The 21,302-nt window shown below is 38.3% G+C and overlaps 1 protein-coding gene across 1 annotated transcript in view; it reads left to right on the forward strand.

Annotated features, from left to right (window-relative positions):
* The window catches only part of LONP2 (lon peptidase 2, peroxisomal), a 46,745-nt gene that overhangs the window by 19,049 nt on the left and 6,394 nt on the right, over positions 1–21,302 (forward strand). Inside the window, exons 9-12 of the mRNA XM_065661802.1 lie at positions 7,321–7,471; positions 7,977–8,103; positions 9,855–9,985; positions 19,576–19,718. Coding sequence (XP_065517874.1) covers positions 7,321–7,471; positions 7,977–8,103; positions 9,855–9,985; positions 19,576–19,718 — 552 coding nt within the window. The remainder of the gene's footprint in view (positions 1–7,320; positions 7,472–7,976; positions 8,104–9,854; positions 9,986–19,575; positions 19,719–21,302) is intronic.

The following is a 21,302-nucleotide window of genomic DNA, read 5'->3' on the forward strand; positions in this document are numbered from 1 at the left end:
ACTTCCCCTGACTGCCATGATTTTTCAAATACGATGGCCAGTGGCTTAGCAACTTCATTCGCCAGCTCCTTCAGGATCCGCGGATGGATTTCATCGGGTCCCACGGACTTGTGCGCATTCAGATTTTTAAGATGGTCTCGAACCAGATCCTCTTCCACAGTGGGCCCAAGGTCTTCATTCTCACAGTCCCTGCGTCTGCCTTCTAGGACCTGGGTGGTGCAGTCAGAGCCTTTGCCAGTGAAGACCGAGGCAAAGAAGTCATTCAGAACCTCAGCCTTCTCCAAATCCTGTGTAGCCAGTTCTCCCGAAAGCTTCCTCAGGGGGCCCATGTTTTCCCTATTCTGTTTTTTGTTTGCTATGTACCTGTAGAATCCCTTCCTGTTATCCTTAACATCCCTGGTCAAGTTTAATTCTAACTGGGCCTTAGCCTTCTTAACCTGGTCCCTAGCTTCCCGGACAACATCTCTGTACTCTACCCAGGCCGCCTGCCCTTGCTTCCATATTTTATAAGCCTCTTTTTTCCTTTGAATTTTCCTCAGCAGCTCCTTATCCATCCAAGGAGGTCTCCTGGCCCTCCTGCCGCACTTCCTTCTAGTTGGGATGCAGCACTCCTGAGCTTGTAGCAGGTGATCCTTGAATATCAACCAAGAGTCTTGGGCCCCCCTGCCCTCCAGGGCTATATCCCATGGAATCTTACTAAGCAGGCTCCTGAAGAGGCCAAAGTCTGCTCTATTGAAGTCCAGGGCAATGAGCTTGCTGCACGCTCTTTTCACTGTCCTGGGGATCTCAGATTCGATCATCTCGTGATCACTGCATCCAAGGCTGCCCTGGAGTACCACATTCTCAACAAGCCCTTCCCTGTTGGTGAGCACGAGGTCAAGCATGGCACCTCTCCTTGTCGGCTCCTCTATTATTTGCAGAAGGAAGTTGTCTTCCACACAATCGAGGAACCTCCTGGATTGCTTGTGCCGTGCAGTGCCATCGTTCTAACAGATGTCAGGGTGGTTGAAGTCCCCCATGAGAACAAGGGCCTGCGAGCGTGAGGCTTTTCCTATCTGTCTGTAGAGTGCTTCATCCACAGGTTCTCCTTGATCAGGCGGTCTGTAACAGATCCCCACAGTAATGTCTCCCACAGCTGTTTTCCCTTTAACCCTGACCCACAGTCTCTCTGTTAACTGTTCACCTGCCCCCAGACAGAGTTCCATACTCTCCTATCCCTAACATAAAGGGCAACTCCCCCTCCCCGCCTGCCAGGCCTGTCCTTTCTAAATAGCCTGTAACCTTCCATTCCAACACTCCAGTCATAGGAGCCATCCCACCATGTTTCTGTGATGCCTATTATATCATACCCCTGTAGATGTGCACACATCTCTAATTCCTCTTGTTTGTTCCCCATGCTACGGGTGTTTGTATAGAGGCATCTGAGCCGAGCTCCAATTGAAGCCAGCTCGTTGGCTGGAGCAGCTGGAATATATGTGCATTGTTCCGAGCATTTATTATAGGTTCTGGCATCTGACTGGGTGTGTTGGGATGGAATGATGCCCCCCTCCCCCAACACATCTAGTTTGAAGCCTCCTTGACCAGTCTGGCAAGCCTCCTACCTAAACTGTTCTTCCCCTTCTTCACCAGAGCAGCTCCACCAGCCCCCAGTAGACCTGGCCTACTAACTTCAGTCCTATGTTCAAGACACCGAAACCCGTGACTATGACACCACCCTTTTAACCGTTTATTAACCTGGCCAATCCTCCTAGCTTTTTTTTTTTTTGGTCCTCCCCTGTGTCCTGGAGAATTGACGAAAAGACTATCTGAGCACCGGAGCCCCTAACCACCTCTCCCAGGGCTCTGTAGTCTTTCTTTATGGTCCCCAGTCTATGACTATCTATATCCCTAGCACCCACATGGATCACCAGGAGCGGGTAATAGTCCGTGGAACTTACTAGAGCAGGCAGCCTCTCTGTAACATCCCTGATTCGTGCTCCCGGTGTGTGGTGGTGTTATTTTATCACAAAGAGTTTAGAGGTGTTAAAGTTGACTTGCTTGAAGTCAAGTGAAATCTAGGAGATACAAATGAAGACTTTGGTGAATGAGGTACTGTTGCTATATTTTGTAAGGCCCTCAGCTGTTGTGAGGTTATTTAAGTAGGTTACTTGTTGGAATTTCAGGATGCTAAAACCTAAGTGATTATGAAGAAGATGAATTGAGATCTATGCCTTGCAGACTTCACGTGTCCGAGGAGTCTGTGGCAGAGAGCAGTAATGAGTTGCCAGAACGTTCTTTCTGCCTTCTATTTTTCCCTGGAGTAAGATACATGAAGATATCCCAATTTCTTCTTCCACTGACTCGGATGTTCAGTGGTTTTATTCTAACAGTTTGCTAGAGGGAGGAAAGAGCATCTCCTTAGGTATGGGGAAAAGAAAGAGAGCGTTACCCTTCTCCAGCATCTTAGTGCAGAAGACTGTGTACATCTTTCTGTGCTAGCATTGATGATGAGGAAAGGAAGGAATGAGGAAGGTCATGACATAGCAAGGCTGGCTTAGCCTAAAACGCTTGAGGCTGTCCAGAGCAGGTGTAGCACAAGTGCACTTAATGGTTTTGATGTTGTGCACATTTAGAATTTCCTCATTTTGCTGCATTTTTACACTGAATATCTCTCTTTTGTGTCTTCTCTGGCTATAGGGGCTACCTTCCTATCACTGTTTCAGTTCAACTGCTTATGCAATTGTTCTTTACCTGTTTCAGTCAAAAGGAGTGGTCTTAGTAAAAGATATTTATCCAGTTGTTTTGAGCGAGTCTGGTTCACTTTCACTGAAATAATTTAGGGCTTAATCCTTTAAGCATCTCAGTTGTTAGACTTAAGTTGTGATAACTTCTATAGCTGGGTGATTGTAGGTGGGGATAAAAGTGGTTTGGGTAATATTTGCCTACAGAGTCATCCTAATGACTCTCTTTGACTGACAGTACTTAATACGTGATTTGAATATGAAAAATGCTACTTACATTCAGGTGTCATGAGCTCATCTGTATGACTTTCTCCAAATGAAATGACTGTTCACATTCTACAAATGTCATTATTTTCTTCCTACTAGATAGTGTAAAATTGCTGTTTTGACAAGGCCAACTAGCTCTTTGAAAGTCAGTGTATGAACAGGCTATGGTTTGAGAGCTCTATTTTGATCTTTGCATGTTAACATGAACTAGTAGTAGTTTAAATGTGCTAGAAAATAGCGTGGCTTTATTTTTCTGGCTTTTAAAATATGACAGTTATGGTTCTTTACTTGCATATTTATCAGTAAGTAGAACACGTTTTGAGGGTACATAAAGAGCCTCTAAGTACAATGAAAACAAACAGGTCAGTGTAACAAATACTCAAATACATTTTCTTTGTACTTCTCACTTGTGGGATATTATTTACTCTTTGCTGTTAATGGTAATTACAGCTCTGTTTCTCAGTTTGCTGATATTTCTTCTGTCATTTCCCTTTAGATACTGATCTAAGCTGGCCTAAATTTAGACAATGTGTGGATAAAAAATAGCTGAAAATTGAATTTTGTTGGCTGCCTGTTGTTTGTAGGCAATCGAAATCCATAATCGAAATCCATTTGGCATTTCTTGGAAGAGAATATTTTTTTTTAAAGTGTTCCAGTCGTGAATCCAGATTGGTAAATTAATGTTGCTAATTTTATTCAACCTTTGCTGTTTCTTTTAAAGAATTTTTCATTCCCTGTCTTACAATAGAGAATTGGTATTTCTGTTCTTCTTCTATCATGTCAAGTGTATAAGGGCAAATGAAATTAATTTATTTTTAAATTATCTGTGTTTGAATTTTTGATACTTTGTTGCTGCTTTGGATGTTTCTGTTTCCCATATTCTAAACCCACACTTTCTGTGATTATTCAGCTCCGCTCTTGCCATGAATTTTTCCAGCTGACATTTGTCAGGTTAGCTTGCAGCTGTCTGCTCAGGCTGCAGTCTGTATGTAAGTCATTGCTAATTGACCATTAAATTAATCTGGAGAAGCAATTGCTCTACTAACCGTGTCTGGGCTGCTCCCATGTGAGATCTGTATATTCCTACTGCTGTCTAAACATCCTGAAGTAGGTGCTTTACCTCTTCTAATGGAGAACTCATCCCTGGACATAACAGCTTAATTTTCATCTGCTTTTTGTGGCTTACACTGTGGTTGGAAAGTCTATCTGGAATGAGCAAAGGTGGAGAACAAACAATAGTAAGCGGTCACCTAACTGACACATTTGTTTTTCAGAATGCAGCTTCTTGTTTGATAAGTGCCATCATTATGCATACAAGGAACATCCTTTTTTCCTTAATGTGTAGGTGTGTTGAATTCTCTCTGTCTGTCTACAGTGGGATATATTCAAGAAGAATATTGCTATACCCTGTAAGCTTGGATGCAAAGCTTGGTGTTTTATAATTTGGATATGTATTTAGTTCTCGTGCTTCTGCAGAGTTGTTGCTTAAGCAAAGCAGAATGTCTTCCTATTTCCAGTTACTGTTCATCAACAAGGGAATATTTTAGCCTAAATTTAGATGACCTCTGTTTAACACAGAAGAAGCCAGAAATGGATCCAAGTGCTTGATAGTGAGTGTTTGTATGCAGGAAAATTAGACCAGGAGCATAGCCAGGCAATTTAATGTTCATGGAACTTGTTCTGGATTTCGTGGTAATAAAAAGCTGGTACAGAGAAGCCTTTGTATGCATGTGAGCTGTTGGCCATAAATTAACCAAGATATTTCATTCATTCAATGTTCTTTTTCTAATATTTTCGTATTACTTTAATTTCTTTGAAAACTTTTGATCTAGAACTTTAGCACAGATACCTAACTCAAGAGCAGTTCTATTTGCTTTGGAAAATCCCTTAAATGCTTAGGCATGATACTGGTTTATGTCTTATTCTAAGAAATGGTTGCCATGACAAAGAATTATTAGTCCAGACAGACTCACCCTTGTAGAAAATCTCAGATAATTCACATTTTTAGGTATAATATGTGTTGGTTTCGATTACTGTTTCTTTGCCTTTATTTGATAGTATTATTTTCACATGATTACAGCATCGGTATTTTGTGTATCTTTGTAAATGCTGTTATAATCACCAGCTCAACACTTAATAGAATCCATAAGGATTTCTGACTGCAGACTGGAAGGAGAAAGAGATAAATGGGTGTAGATAAATGTGATTAAAAAAAATCCCAATTTGGTCTGCCAGAATACATTGTTTTTTTCAAGATCTTTGGAAGTAGTTGCAAATACTTCAGCTAATAGACTGGAATTTTGTGGAAATACTGTATTATCAGTGTAAAATAAAAGAAGGGGAGGGTAAGTTTAATGAGGATTTGCTGTTTAAATAAATTTTGAAAAAATTACAAGAGTAGACTGGCTGAGGGACTAATACTTGGTATAGATCTACTTTCTTTGAGGTCAGTTTGTAGACGCTGTGGTTAGATACACTGACTGTTGTGTCCTTCTGCATTTTAGGGCTAGACTGTAGGACTAGTTGAGGTAAGAGACATCTGTAACTCTGAATTATGTATCAGTGTACTTGGCTAGTCAGAATACTTCAAGGCTAGACTAGTCAGAATACTTCAAGGCCTTTGCCTTCATCATTAAAGAAGGGAGTAAACAATACCCCATCTGTTTGCTGAAGAGCATAAGAAGCTTTTGAATAGCTTATAGCTAATGAACAATAGCATTCACTGAGTTCCAACCTTAGTTTTAGAATTTAGGCATATGCTTCAGTTTGTTTTAAGATTTCACTATGAAGGGGAACATACAACTTGTATTTTATTACAGTTGAAATACTCTTTCAAGTACTAGTCTTAAATCTGTTCAGTACTTTCAAATAAAGCCAGAAATTGTTCTTTTTTAAAAGAAGTTCTTTTGTGTTTCTGGCGTTCTATAAAAAAAACCCTTTTACCAATTTTTTGTGAGTAGAAAACATTTCTATTCTAAAGATTTTTAACTTTTCAAAGACTGAGCAGATTTTGAGAGTAATGAAAATTCAGGATAGTTTCTCTCATAACCAGCTAAGAAGTGCTCAGATTCCATTTTTTAGAATTATCAGCACTGTTGTTGGCTGTAATTCAAGTTGCCTCAGACAAGGGGTGCATTCACTTGGGTACAGGCAGATAAATTATTTTGACAGCAGTGTGTTATTTCTGAGGAAATGCGTAGGTCCCATTATTTGTAACATGAGAACTATTCATGTCAGTGTATCGTTGATAATTCGTCATTCGGGAAGGAAAAATGTGACAGTACTTTAGGGGGGGTGGAATGGAGGTAGTTCATAGGTGGTAATATAGAAGCCAAATGTAGATTGCTGTATGAACTTCCAGTTTTCAGCACTGTTAAAGAACCTACAAGAGAGCACCTGTGATCGACCTATATAGTTATCACCTAATGCAGAAAATCAGTGTATTCAAGTAAGAGCTTAAATACATGCTAGTGTTGCCTTAGCATACAAAAGTAGTACTAAAAGCAAGAGGAAGACAATACTATTATTTAAGCCATAGTTCTACTTGTGGAGTAAATTTTTTGAGGTTGGTCAGATTGATTGGTATATTGTGTTATTCTTTGTTATACTCCAATGCTTGTTTAATATTGTCTCCATTTTCTCATATTGTCTCCACTTTCTCATATTGTCTCCGCTTTCATTTGGGGAAAAAACAAAAATGCAGAGGTGGTGTTAGTAAAAAGCCATGGCTAACCTAGAGTCAAGGCTTTCATGCAGTGTCATGGGCAATAAGAAAAGCTCCTAGTACTGCATTATTAGTAAAAGGCTGGACAAAGCTGAGGGAGTGATTTAGTGGCAGCAGATAAGGATATTCTTCGTCTTGATTTTCACAGTTAGATTTCAAGCTGGTGTGCTTAGAGTAAGAAGAGCTACAGCAGCAGATGAGGATTGGAGTCAGGGAGTTTTTGAGAGAGTTCTACTGATACAAGCCCATGGGACTACATGGACTGCTTTTCCAAGGGTGCTGAGTGTCCTTGAAAGGCCACTGTCTACCAGCTGTGAAAGGCCATGGAGCTGGTTACAGGAGGTGACTGGAGATATGCTGCAGCCATCTTCAGAAAAGGGTAAAAAGAATGAATGGGAAAATGACAGGGTTTTTTTTTGCATATGGTGTGGAATATTGTTACAGAGTAATCAAAGTGAGGCAGGATACCAAGAGTCAGGTTTTAGTAATGCTCATAACATATTTGTGAATGTGAAGTCAGATTTGACGTATCTGAAAGAAATAAAATGTGCGTATTTTATTTACTTCTATTTCTGCAACTTAATTAGTTTTGTGTTCACTCTTATTAAGGTCTTGGATCCAGAACAAAATCACAGTTTCACCGATCACTACTTAAATGTAGCCTTTGATCTGTCCCAAGTCCTTTTTATAGCTACAGCCAACACAACAGCTACTATACCGCCTGCTCTGCTGGACAGAATGGAAGTTATTCAGGTTCCAGGTACCAATACAGTGTTTTCATTAAAGTGGCTGTTGCAGGTCTTTAAATAATGTTGGGATGTTTTTTCTGAAATGAAAGCAGTTCTTTAAAGTAAGCCTGCCAGGAATCTAGGCTGGCCAGAATCGTTAGAAGAGACTAGTCATGATACCTCTGTTAGGCCTCTGTCACAAGAAGGAAGTTCAGTTGTAGGTGTATGGAGATACTTTGATACATTCTATAACAATATTTTTACTAGTTAATGTGTTAATACTGTAACTGGCTATTGGCTAATGCATCTTTTTAAGATTCCAATGAAGAAAGGGATTGTTGTAACACTAAAATTCTGTTCTTCTTGTTCACATGAAGTCATGAATAACCATGAAATATCATACCAACAACCTTTTAAACTATAGCTGAGGTCTTTTTGTTGAATTGAAACAGGTACAATTATAAATAGTAAGAAATTTGATTATATTGTAGCGTATAAGCAAAAAAGATTAGTAAATACATGCTTTTTCTTTTGAAGGATACACACAAGAAGAAAAAATTGAAATTGCACATAGGCACTTGATTCCTAAACAGCTTGAACAACATGGCCTGACTCCACAGCAAATACAGATTCCACAAGTAACCACTTTGGACATAATTACCAGGTAAATCTATTATTTGTTGCTTTAAGTATATTCTTTTTTCTTGTAACTAGTAAATCATTGTTCTGCTGACAGGGTATGCCACAAAGTGACTGCACACTAGCTGTATAATATGTGGAGTCTATTAAACAAGCATCCTAAAGCCAATAAGCATACTAAAAGCAAGCACACTAACGTGAATTAGGTAAATGTATCTCTTTATATATAGTGAATAAGTACAGTAAGACAAATCAGAGATACAGGTATATAAATAAAGTACCAAAGAAAGTTAGCAATGCATTAGATTATTACTGTATAGAGAGAATAGAGATAAAGAAGAAATATATCATCAATTACCACTGAATCATAATCCAGGCTCACACTTCCAGCTGGGAAGCTTCATTGCAGCCAGTGCCAGGAGTCTCAAGTAATTGGGAAAATTCCAGTGAGGTGCGTCCACCCATAAATGAGGCTTCTTCTGTGGCAACAGGAGGGTCCCGCTTTTATACCCTCATCAAAACAACTGGCTTTATGCCAGATTCTAATCGTTTACTCTTGGGATTATGCAGTTTCGTATGATCTCACTGTTGTCCACTCTTGAGAGCACTAGCCAGGTGACCCACTGTGGCAACGTATGAAGGTCATAGAACAGCTGCACACCTTTGTTTTTCTGCCTCTTTGTGACAGTCACAATGAGCACAAACATATATATGCTGCCAAATACACTGTGTCAAACAAAGTTGTTTGTTATGGTTCTCATTCATGAGAGGGAATGAAGTCCCAGCTAGGTTCCCATTCATTGCAATCATTTATGAAGGGATAACACAAAACATTTCATAAGATCTGTTGTCCTTAATAACGTCAGCAGTTCAACAGTTGGTAATTTATAGAATTGCTGTCCCTGAGCTCTGTCTGGCTCTGCTGCCTAAACCGAATTACCCTTCCCTCTCTAGAGAATTCCTTGTTCTGGCTCTCAGAGGATGGCTCACAATCACTTGTGTTGACACAGTTTGCAAGGCATTAGGAATAAATATCAATGGTTGAAGCTAGTATTGCTGTAGTGTTCAGTGTGTGAAGCTGTGGTGTTGGCAGCAGGCAGTCTTTATTTTAAATAATGAAGTTTGATCTATGTCATTTTCATAGAAAGTATTGAAGTTACTATTTTGTTTCTTGTGACTTGATGGGTACAATTGTCTAAAAATTGGAATTATGTAGAAACTATTCATACAGACTATTCATACAAACTATTTAGATAGTTGTATGAATTAGAGGTACTTTTTTGTTGGACATGAGAGCAAAGACTGACCAGAACATCTTTTGGACTTTAATCTACCTTATTTCCAATTAATTAAGCATTTTATGACCAGGAACAGCATTTGGCAGTTAGTGAGTGTTATTGTCTGGGGTTTCTTTCTAATTCGTAGACTAAAAGAACTGAAAAAGATCTGAGAAGGACTCAGTGCTATTGGAGCATTGTTTTGCATTTCACTAAGGTTTGGCATGAGCTGTTGAACATGTCTTCTTCCTATTCTTTGTCTTTCTTTAAAATTTTTTAATAATTTTATCGGCAAATCACAGTTATTTTGATAAAAGCACAGGATATTTTTTTCCTGTTTTTCCTGAGTATCCTGGTTTTCCTGAGTAGCCCAAGGTCTCACTGCCTTTCACATCTCATTTTATTTGAATATATTTTTTAGAAAGAAATCATGTTTGTATTTAAAAGAATTCTCTCTTACAAAGCACATCCACCACTAAAACATTTGTCTCTACGCTAGATACACTAGAGAGGCAGGAGTCCGTTCTCTGGATCGGAAGCTGGGAGCTATTTGCAGAGCAGTGGCAGTGAAAGTGGCAGAAGGACAGCACAAAGAAACAAAGCCAGATCGTGCTGAAGTGGGTGAAGAAGGTAGGTATCTTTTGAATGTTTTATTAAAAAGGAAGTTTCTAACATAGACACTAAGAAGCTGATTTATCAACCTTTTCTGCTTCTTTATGCTTCTTTAAGGGCTCTGTTTTCAAAATGTTTGCAACTAGAGGGACATTCTTACTAAACATGGTTCAAGTAGTCCTAAATTAAGGCTTGGGATATAAGTAGAGTAATTTCAACCTGCCAGGTTGGTAATTGGGAAGTACAATGGACCTGTTTCATATCTTAGGTACGCAGTCATGATTTTTGTATGGTTTTGTCTTCCTAGGCTTTTTTTCACAAATATTTCAATAACTTTTTTTTCTTTAATAAAAGACTAAGTATGGCTTTAGGTATTGTATTTAAAGCAGTTCTTTAACTGTGCTATGCATGGTCTACCAGCTCAGAAATCAGTCAGGTTGTTTTGTTGTACTCTAAATGTCTGCTTGAAGAGCTTTGGAATTAGAAAGGTGTAGGTTACTTCAGCATGTGTGTTCTGTTTTCTCATGTATACAGACAGTAGTGATTTATTGTTCCCAGCCATCCAACAGACTGATGAAAACTAAACATAGAATTCTTAGACAGTAAAGATACTCAGGTAATTTCTTTGCCAATAAAGGCAGACCTCTTTCTATTCTTGAAATAGAAGGGAGGAAGGAAGAAATCAGGGCCATAATCCAGTTCATGTGCAACATGCAGCTGGTGACTGCTCTCTTTTCATCCTCAAATTAGTGTTCTCTTTTATAAAAACCAACATCCCTACTGTGTTTGGTGAAATATAACATACAGATCAGAGACTGTTGTGCTTTTATTCCAGCCAGTTGCTGATGGCGGATCTTGCTGTACACAGCAGTTTTATGTTGAAGGCTTCAGGGTGCTCACTGCAGCACCAGGTGTTGTCAGGAGCCCTCAGTTCAAGGTGATGATAAATGTGAAAGCACAGAATCCAAACCTGAAATTGAACTTTTAAAATGTGGCTAGTCCTTAGTCTCGATAAAATCTAGTGAGCAGGGTGTCAGATGTTTGGTTTGTTTGTTTTTCAAAGACTGCAGTGACTCCGGTTGATACTTCCTGACAAGAAATACTGCCAATCTGTCAGAGAACAACAGTGTCCCAGAGGACACACTGGAAAGCAGAAGCTGCAGAGTGGCTGCTTAGTTTTGCTCCAGAATACTCACAAACTTAAAATACTGAACAGACCCCTGTTGGTTTGATGTTGTGAAAGATTCTGCAACATAGCTGGTGTGGAAAAAACCTTTAACATCTTGTTGTGGTTTAAGCCCAGCCAGTAACTCAGAACCACGCAGCTGCTCGCTCACTCCCCTCTTCTTCCTCCTCTCCACTCCCAGAGGGATGGGGAGGAGAATCAAAAGAATGTAACTCCCGTGGGTTGAGATCAGAACAGTCCAGTAACTAAGGTATAACACAAACCACTGCTGCTACCACCAATAATAATAAGGGAAATAACAAGGGGAGAGAATACAACCACTCACCACCCACTGACCGATACTCAGCAAGACCCGAGCAGTGATCTAGCCCTTCCGGGTAGCTGCCCCCAGTTTATATACTGGGCATGACGTGCTGTGGTATGGAATACCCATTTGGCTAGTTTGGGTCAGGTGTCCTGTCGTTGCTTCCTGCCGGCTTCCCCTCCTCCCTGGCAGAGCTCAGAAAGTCCTTGGTCAAAGTACACATTACTTAGCCACAACTAAAACCATCGGTGTTATCACCGTTGTTCCCAGGCTGAAAGTCAAAACCACAGCGCTGCACCAGCTACTAAGGAGGAGAAAAATGACTGCTGCTGCTGAACCCAGGACACATCTGTATGGCTAGAATAGTTCTAGACGGATACAAAAGACAAAAATAAGGAGACTCATCTGTTCCTTTAAAATAAGGCAGTGCATAGATCTGAATGGTGCCCCCCTTTCTGAGAGTAAATCCTGGGGGAAGAAGTATTACTGATGCTTGTACAAACAGGGGTATTAATTAGTAGAGTATAGGAAGAGTTTTACCCATAGTAAAAGCTTTTGTAATTTGTCTCTGGAAATCTGTTTATTGACAGATTCAGCTTTACTATGCCTTTTTTCTCCCAAGTCGGTATTTCCCTTCTGAAAATTAAATCTTGTTTTACCTTGTTAAGTTTTCTAAGATCATGATAACACCTGTGGAAAGTGTAATATTGGAAGATGGAGCTTGGTCTACAAAACAGTTTTTGCTTAAGTGGATTCAGCTCAGCTTTCTCTGAATGTTTTGCTTAAGGAAAGTCAATTCCTACTAAGGCTGTGCATGTGTGAATGACTGCAGTTTAAGAAGTCCCATCGACGTTAAAAGGAAGAGCTTTTAAGACATCTTTATTAATGCTTTCTATATATATTATGTGCATCTTGTCAACCTTCTTTCCCCTGTGCTGGGGAAGTCAAAAACAGTTCGTCGATTCTTCTGTGATACCTGAATTTGCTCTTATAGCAGAATGCTGAGCTGAGCCTTTGGGCTGTGGTGGCCAGGGTTGCTAGCATTGAACAATATCAGGTGTCTTTGCTACTGTCACTTTTTTGATAGTAATTTCGACAAGTCATGTTTTTAAAGTATTTCTTTGCAGTGAAGGGTATCTATGTCTAAAGTGGGCTTAAAAGGTCTAACATGGTTGCTGAATTTGTAAAAAATAAGTGTCATTCTGCTGTTCAGCCCTTCTGGTAAAGTAGAGTTTCAGAGCACAGCTCTTGATACTATAAGAAGAAACATTTTATTATTAAAGCAAAGAACAAAAAAGAACTGTATTAGACATCTCAATCTAGTGAGGGAGGTATTTACAATGTTAAAATTAGCACTGTACTTGCAACTTAGGTATTTACACTGTTAAAATTATACTCTGTTAAAATTAGTACTGGACTTGGAACTTACCAAAGGGAAGTGAAAACAGAAAGCTAACTGCTTCAAAAGAGGGCACATGCTAAGTTTTTTGAGTGACACACAATCTGGAGTAAACCCAGAAGAAATAAGCTGTTAAGAGTTGCCTATGTATTTCTGGAATTGAAACTTTCCATTAGAAAAAGCTGTATTAATAAAAAGAAGTCCAAGGGACAGGTGGCTCTATAGTTAAAGTTTGGCATTAAGAAGACATGTATAGAATGGTACAGTCTGCAAAATGTGTTTTCTTTTGTACTAGTAGTATGCTTTATACCCTGCTGTATTTTTAGCTGAATATGTCAGTTGTTGGGAGTGTATGAGAGTAAGACACTGTTAAAAACATTTTTGTTTAGTTTTCATTCAGTCTGTTGGAAACAACAAAGTATTTAAAACAAAGCTCAGAAATAGCCCCAAGTGCTTGTGAGCCGATAAAAATAATGGGATTTGTAACCTAAATTTATTTCTTTGGGGTTTTATTTACCCTGGATTAGTGGGCAGTTGTGCATAGTGATGACGAATTTTTATTTCATATAATGAACGACTTTGGAAGAATTGGTAATCAAGTTGTTGTCTCTTAGTAGTTTCATTTAGAATTATTTCTTTTTTTTTTTTTTTTTTTTTTTTTCCTGTGTAAAAAGACCTATAATCCATTTTTGCTTTACACATTTGTCAGTTACTGATGTGGGATCGATACTCTACAGTTAGTGCATTCACATATCGTGAGTAGTGAATATGAGAGAGCAAACTACAGGCTTGCCTTGTAGATTCGAACTTTGCTAAAGCATAATTTATGTATGATTTGTAGCATATCAGGATAGTAAGATGGTGCCTATTTTGTTTGTTCAGCTGAGCGCCTTCTGTCTCGTGGGTTTGTAATAGAAGTTGAAAGACATTAGGTGGTAGAACTACAACATTTCCATCATTATATTGTTTAGATCAGGTTATGAACTCAAAGTGGAGCATGTGTTTTTGAGGCTTTGTAAATATTGGGCTTTTGACGTTGTTTGATTTGTAGGCTCTAAAAATGGAGGATACCTGCCACAGCAGAACTGATGTTAGAGATATGCTGTCAAACTGCGTTTAGCACCTTCCAGAACTACATGACTGAAATACACTGGCAGCTTTATATTGCCTTTCTGGCTCCTTTGACTCCTGAGCTTTATGATGAAGTTGGCAAGTGGAAGAGTGTTAGTTTGCATCAGTCACTGAATTTGTACAGTGAACTTCAGCAAAAGCAAATGGAGTAATTTTTTCAGACCTCTCCAGGGAGTCATCCTTGTGTACAGTAACACTATCTTTTCACTATATTTTACTGAAACACTGAGGTTTATGAGACACTCTTCTTTGACACTAGAAGAGCTTCTAGGAGTCACAAAGAGATGTGAAGCTCTGCTTCCTATTTTAGTGCAACTGCCTTGAGAATACAATGCAGCAACTGTGCACTAGGGCACCATGTCATGATGCAGCAGTTGAAACTCAGAGTAAAAAATGATTTGCCTGATTCAGACTTGAAAGGAGGTTTAGGATGGGTAATATTTAGTAACTACAAGTGATTAAATGAAGATTCAATCTATGTTGAAACCAAGGCTTTAAAAATATTTCAATAACCTGTTAATACAGTACAGTTTGTTCTGCTCTTTGTGAATGAAACACTTGGTCGTGAGTTTAAATATAAGTTTGACTGAAGTGGTCATTGTGGTCAATGTGAAGTGAAACACAAAGTCTTTATGTTCCCTTACTCAACTCGAGCATGATGCATTTTATTTGCAAAACGTTATGCATGACTTGGGGGAGGTGGGGGTGGTGTTTACTTGGTTTTAGTTGTTTCAGAGCCTTAATAGAGCTGGGCTATCATCACTGCTCCTGCAAAAAATGACCTGTTCAATATTCTAGCCAAAACAGCACTTCCAGGAGCACGGGATCTCCCACAGCACTGGGAAATGAGTGTATGAAACCTGAGCAGCATAAATCCCACAGTGATATGACTGTAGGCACTCAAGTTTGGGCTCAGCTGTGCTGGCATTAGTATGCTTACCAGCTCTTCAGACTGTAATATGTGGCTGTTTCAAAAAATTACTTGGAATGATGTTTCTGGTTTAGGCCGAAGAGACATGAATGTTATGTAAAGTTGGGTTTATATGCAAACAATTTTTTTACCATGTTCATTTATCTAAAAAAAACCCGAAAATCTCAAAATCAAGTGCTTCAAGTACATGTTGTCATTCAAGATGAGAATTGATGGAATATAATTATTTTGTGAAAACAGAAATTTTCTGATCCTGTGGGAAAAATGCATGTAGCATTAAATTGAAGTATACAAGTAAGTGTTAGTAGGATTAGGGTCCCAGGAAGGTGTTTCTTTCCAAAAGAAAATCTTTGGAAGTAACACTTCCCAAGTATGTAGTGCATGAGATTTAGTTTGGGCAAGGGAAAGTTGCTTTGAAGATGTATTTTCATGTTAGCCCTTGCTTTGAATGTGGACTGTTGTCAGTAAGGGCAATCCCATCCTGTCTTATCTAAATGTAGTTTTTGTGGGGTTTGGAGGAGCTAAAAGAATTCTGGATCTGTCTATCATGTGCTGGAGCATCTGCTACTGTATCAGCTGAGAAAAACATGCTATTTTCCCTCTAATTGCCCATAAACTTGAAACTTACTTCTTTCATGCTTATGTTCTTTCTTACACCTCTTCATAGAAATTTAGCAAAAAAATTTAGGTTTCTATTATATTCTGCTATCTTGGCCAGCAAGTATGGCTAGAAATCTTTGGCTTTAAGACTTATATATTGCTAGTGATTAATTTCAATATGATTTATGAGGAGCTGAGAAATTGCTGCATGTTGAGGAAGCTTTAGGCTCTCCCATTCTCTCATTTCCATTATATCTCTAGAAGAAAGTATCAGTCTTAAATTCTTAAATCTTTGTGCCATGGAATTCCTTTTTAGATTAAATCTTGAATTATATATAGTAGCTCATAGCCAGTATGTTTTCTTAGCAGTCCACTTTCCAGCAAATGCAGTATTTACATCCAAGGCTGGTTTGTTTTGAGAACTTGCAAAGGCAGATTCCTGAGGAACATTGCTGTGACCTTTGCTGAGCAGCTGCAGATTCTGCTTTAAAAATTTTACAAACATTGCCTTGATGTTGTTTCTGGGGTTTTTTGGGGGGGTGGGAGTTTTTTATTTATTTTTGTCAGGAGGGGTGTTTTCTGGTTTGTTGTTTGGGGGTGATGGTGGTTTGAGAGTTTCTGTTTATTCTGCCCCCCCCAAGTTTTTAAATGTTTAAACAACTCAGTACCATGCTGCTTTTGTTGAAGCAGCAGAGCAATAGTCGATCAGCAGGTGGTTCCTCCAATGCAGTATAGAGCTCTGTTAAGGGCACTTCTTTGACTCTTTTAGCTTATTTCTCTACCTTAACGCAAAATGTAAGATGATTGAGCTGTGTTCTTAACCAGAAGTTCTGTTTCTGGAAACTTGAATTTAACTGTCTTATTTTAGATGACTGTGTCATTTAACTTCTGCTATGGTTTACGTTTATTCATCTGGGATAGGTAGGAAACATGTATTTGTCATCATTAATGGAAATTTTAATTACTTGCATCTTTATAGACTCTTTGTAGTCAGCAATTCTGTAAAGGTTGTGAATGAAAATGTTTTTTCCTTCAAAAAGTTGGTGTCTGTAATTGTATTTTGGAACATCACTGTATGCTTTTGTAGAAAATTAGATAATGTCAGAATTTACTTTCATATTTTTAGCAAAAGTCTCGAGTTTCCTATTGTTACAGATTATAAAATGGGGCGTATTAATTAGATTATGTAAACTCAAAGAGTTTCTGATTCTTTTAATAGGGCAGGAGGCCTCAAAATTACCTGCTGATTTATTTATGAGAAGTCTGTCTCCTTCAGCTGTATACATACAATTAGGGAAATAAGAGCAAGCAGAAATAGAAAACAGTGTTTGTTAGCTGGTGAAATCTTGGTATAGAACCAAAGCACTTGGTTTTAAACTCCGTTTTGTTGTAAGATATGAATTGTTCTGTCAAATTACTCTGGTTTTGAAGATCCATAGTGTTAAAATTGCAATCTGAGTTGCAAGAATAGCATGTGGCGTTATGTTTCCTAGACTTGCTAGCATTTATGTATTTGAATTTATTATGTACAGAAATAGTAATTCAACAGAAAAAGAGGCTGGAACAACAGGAAGGCCATCTGACTAAATTAGTGTTTACAGTAAAAGAATGGGATTTGTGCATGGAGCCATGAGTTGTACAATGGAAAGATTAGTGGCTGTTGGATAATTACTGTTAGATTTGAGTCCTGAATGAAAGCTGAGTTGGTGTTATTATGGTAATAGTGATGTAGAATGTTTTCCTTGATACTGTGTGAAGGCATTAGTGAGAATTGCACTGCAGCAAAATTAACTGTAAAAAGGCCTTTATATATCATGATTAATAAAAGGATAGTTGTATCTTGTGAAGGAGACATTCATTCTTCATCTTGTCTTAGAATTACTTTTGCAGCACAGAACACCTCTTAATGTTATATTAAATATATTAAATCAACGATTTGTGTTTTTCTCTAATTGTTTAAATTACTAGATTCAGTTATCGTGCATGCATCAATATGCAAAGGAAGAGAGTTTCTTAGTTGAAAGTAAAATGAATATGGTGCAGAAGTCTTGAAGCTCAGTATACATTCCTGCATAATGTAAACTATCTTGTTAAATGTATCTTAGGCCTGTTTTCTTGGGGGTGGAAAGAAGTGTTTTCACTGTATGTATGTGTACAATGCTTTTCTTAATGTCAGCCTCAGGGCAAGGAGGCACTGTCATAAAACTGCCACAGAACCTCAGAAACATCTGGATTGTTCCAGTATTTTTTATTTCTCTGAGAAGTATTGCCCAAAAATATTGCTTTGGGCTTTTGAAAATGGTAATGAGCCTTTTGCATCTGGATCAGATTCTGTGGGGAAATGACTCCCTGTTTACATTCTTCTTCTGTATACAGTCACTTAAGTAAATGTGCAGTGTAGGCCTGCTACGAATGATGTTTAAGTTCTTGAGCTTATTCATGCAAACAACCAGATGTGTAGTCTGGTTTGAAACAGTCCTGAGGCTTTGATATTTATATGGTCCCCGTTATAGTTCGCTTTTGCATAGAAAACACATTTGTGGAGAAAAGAAATTTTAAGGAAATTCTGCAAGGAAACAATTGTATAGGTAAGAGATACAATCATACTATAAATGAAGGAATGAAGGAGCACACTTCTGAATCCATAAATATTGCTTGGATTATGTGGTCCCTTCTTGATGACGCTTGAGCATATTGGCTGCAAAATATACTTATGTGTATGTATGTATGTGTGTGTGTGTGTATATATATATATATATATATATATATATATATCACTTCATGAAGTATGATTCACACCTGTAGGGATTTCTGAAAATACCTAATAATTTGATCTTTGAGTTATTTTTCGCTGCAAGTGGTTATTGGTCTGGACACCTTACCAGTATCTCATCCAACAAAGGAAAGAGCAGAGCCCTGTGTAAATATAATATTTTGAGACAAAAGCCATAGATGAAGTTGTTATACGAATATTATTTGAGGTTTTACCACTCAGCAAGGACTGTATATTCTGTGTTCTGAACCGGCTGCTGAGCAAACAAGGAATGTTGATTTCGTGAATTAAGCAAAGGCCTGGTCTAGTGAAAGATGTCCCTTTGGCTGGACTAGGTGAGTTTTAAAGGTCACTTGGAACCCAAACCATTCTATATTTATATGATTGAGTAAAGCCATCATAGTCATAACAGACAAAAGTCGAATTAAAGAAGTGTGTCAGAATATCTGCAGCACAGGCTGCAATAAAGGTGGGCTGTTCTGTGCTGGGATAGTGGCTCTGACAGCCCAGAAGGAGGCAGCACACTGTGGCTGGGTGAGTTGGGCTTCCAGGGGAGCTGGTTTCTGCGCGATTTACAAGTAGCAGCTTCTCCAGCAGCAGCTGGTGTTAAGGGTATGGGTGCAAGGACTGGGGTGTGCAGCGGGGAGGCCAGAGCTGTAGTGTTTGACACTGTGAAAGGAGATGTTACTGAATGTAATGCAGGTTAGCTGTAAGCACTGCAGCCGTGTGGCAAAGCAGTGTAGATAAATCTGTCCAAAACACTCCTACTTAATTTGTCAGATCTTAATTACTAGTGTTGGAAGTTCAGCACTGGAGTCCTTGCAGAAGGAGACCACAGACGCACTGTTGTAAACGTGTAAAAATAATGGTAGTTACTGAGCTATCAGCATTTCCACATTGAGGTCCATATTCTGTATTATACATTACATTAAACGTGATCATCTCCTACACATACGGTTTTTATGCACAAATCTGATGAAAAGTGCAAAGTCAAAAATGAACTTAGTACATTTTACTATTTGACGTTGTTTATAAGTGAGTTGCATCTGTCAATGCTTTAGATTTAACATTATATTTGCTGACCAGTTAGAACATGTTTAATAATTGAGTTTGATGCCATGTTATCTTTAGTCTGACAAGATTTTTTGTAAAGATGGTTTAAGCACACTTTCATGAATTTTCTATGCATTTCTTTGAATATTTTATTTTTCTCTGTCATGATTTTTTGAATTCCTGTGTCAAGAAATACTGCCACAAATCCTAAATCAGATTTTCTTCTCTTAGATTGCAAAGAGCACGTCACAGAAGATGCAAAATCAGAATCCATCAGTGACACGGCTGACCTGGCTCTGCCACCTGAAATGCCAATTTTAATTGATTTCCATGCTTTAAAAGACATCCTGGGGCCACCCATGTATGAAATGGAGGTAACATCCTCATTTGTTTCTGCTTGGCTGCTGTTTCTGTCTGGTTTGACTAATTGTCTATTTTATTGCTAAATGTATTAGTAACAGCACTGTATCTCTTTGTGTTCTAACAAGTGTGTTTTTCACCTGAATAAGTTTTCATTTTGGTTTAATCCAGGGTACGTAAATAACACAATGGCATCACTTCCTGTTATCAAAGATGCCTGCAGCAGGGCTGAAGAATGTGGTGTTTTTTCAGTTTATAACAACTTTGCTTTTTCTGGGGGGTGTCTGGTGGCCTTATGAAAGAAACCAAAAGTAGAACCCAGGAATCCTGTCTCTGAAGCAGCTGTGTTAAGGATTGTCCCGCATCCCTCCTTAAAGCCAGTCAGCAGTTTTAGGTATTAAAACCTCTTCTGTTTTCACCAGAATTTCTCAGACATTCTGTAGATCAATGTGATGCTTAGCTGTTAAAAATGTGTTATGATCAGCCAAGTACCTCCAGCTTCCTAGTACTAGCTTTGTTCCTCACTGGGCGTATTCCAGAACTTTTTCTTTCCCCCATCTGTATGTTGCCACAGTCTATGAAAATGCCACCAATAAACTAGTTTGTTGTCTTGGGATTCTCTTTTTCACCATTTACATTGCAGTTATTCCCTTCAGGTGCAGGTGAACTAATAAAGGGCAATAGAACACTAGGACAGGAAATCAGTCGCCAATGGAAAGCTAAATTTTTCTGTCTTTATGCAGGAGAAAAGATCAGTAAACCAGAAAGTTATAGAGAAAATAGAAATGAAGGGAAAACTTCCAAAAGAGACAAAATTCAAACTTTTAGGAACTTTCCTGTGATAATTATCTCCTAGATGAGAGAACCAGACTCCAGTGGGATGTGGAGGACAAAAAGGGAACAAGATATGCAGGGAAATCAGGAGAATACGAATGGTTGTTACGGAACAAGTCAGTTTTTAGACCTGAACTGAGGTTTTCTGATATGAAGATTTTATCACAGTAGATATTCTTAATTAAGAGACACAAATGAGGAGACACATTGGAAGAAGACATTAGTAATATATGTACCCAGTAGTGACTATGACTGTAACTATATATATATATATAGTTTTATATATCTCTATATTTATCCAGTATATAGTTTTATATATATAAAACTATACCCAGTAATAAAATCACACAAGACAGTTCAAGGCCCTTTTAATTAAAAAGATAGTGTGGCTATATTTCAGCTTGATTTGGGATGACTGTAGCCATCAGATCATTTGTGATACTCCTATGGTAATTTTTACTAGCCTATCCACTACCTGACTTTTAGAAACAATTACTGAAAAACAGCATGTGGGGTTTTTGTCAGAGATATAATATTCTATCTGAATTTGAAGTATGTTACATACTTCAGACATCTGGTCTTTGGAGCTAAAGCGCTGCAGGATTATTTGGCTTTTTAGTGTTTGAATTGCAGGCACGCATAAAGCCATTGTAGTAAATTGAACTTAATATTCAAGGCAGTACTCTGATTTCTACAAATGGTGTTTATTAGTTTCATAAAGGTGCTAAAAATAAATTAAATTTTGTAAATTTGTATGAAAATTC

The sequence above is a fragment of the Lathamus discolor genome, chromosome Z (genome assembly GCF_037157495.1).
Source record: "Lathamus discolor isolate bLatDis1 chromosome Z, bLatDis1.hap1, whole genome shotgun sequence".
Taxonomy (NCBI): Eukaryota; Metazoa; Chordata; class Aves; order Psittaciformes; family Psittacidae; genus Lathamus; species Lathamus discolor.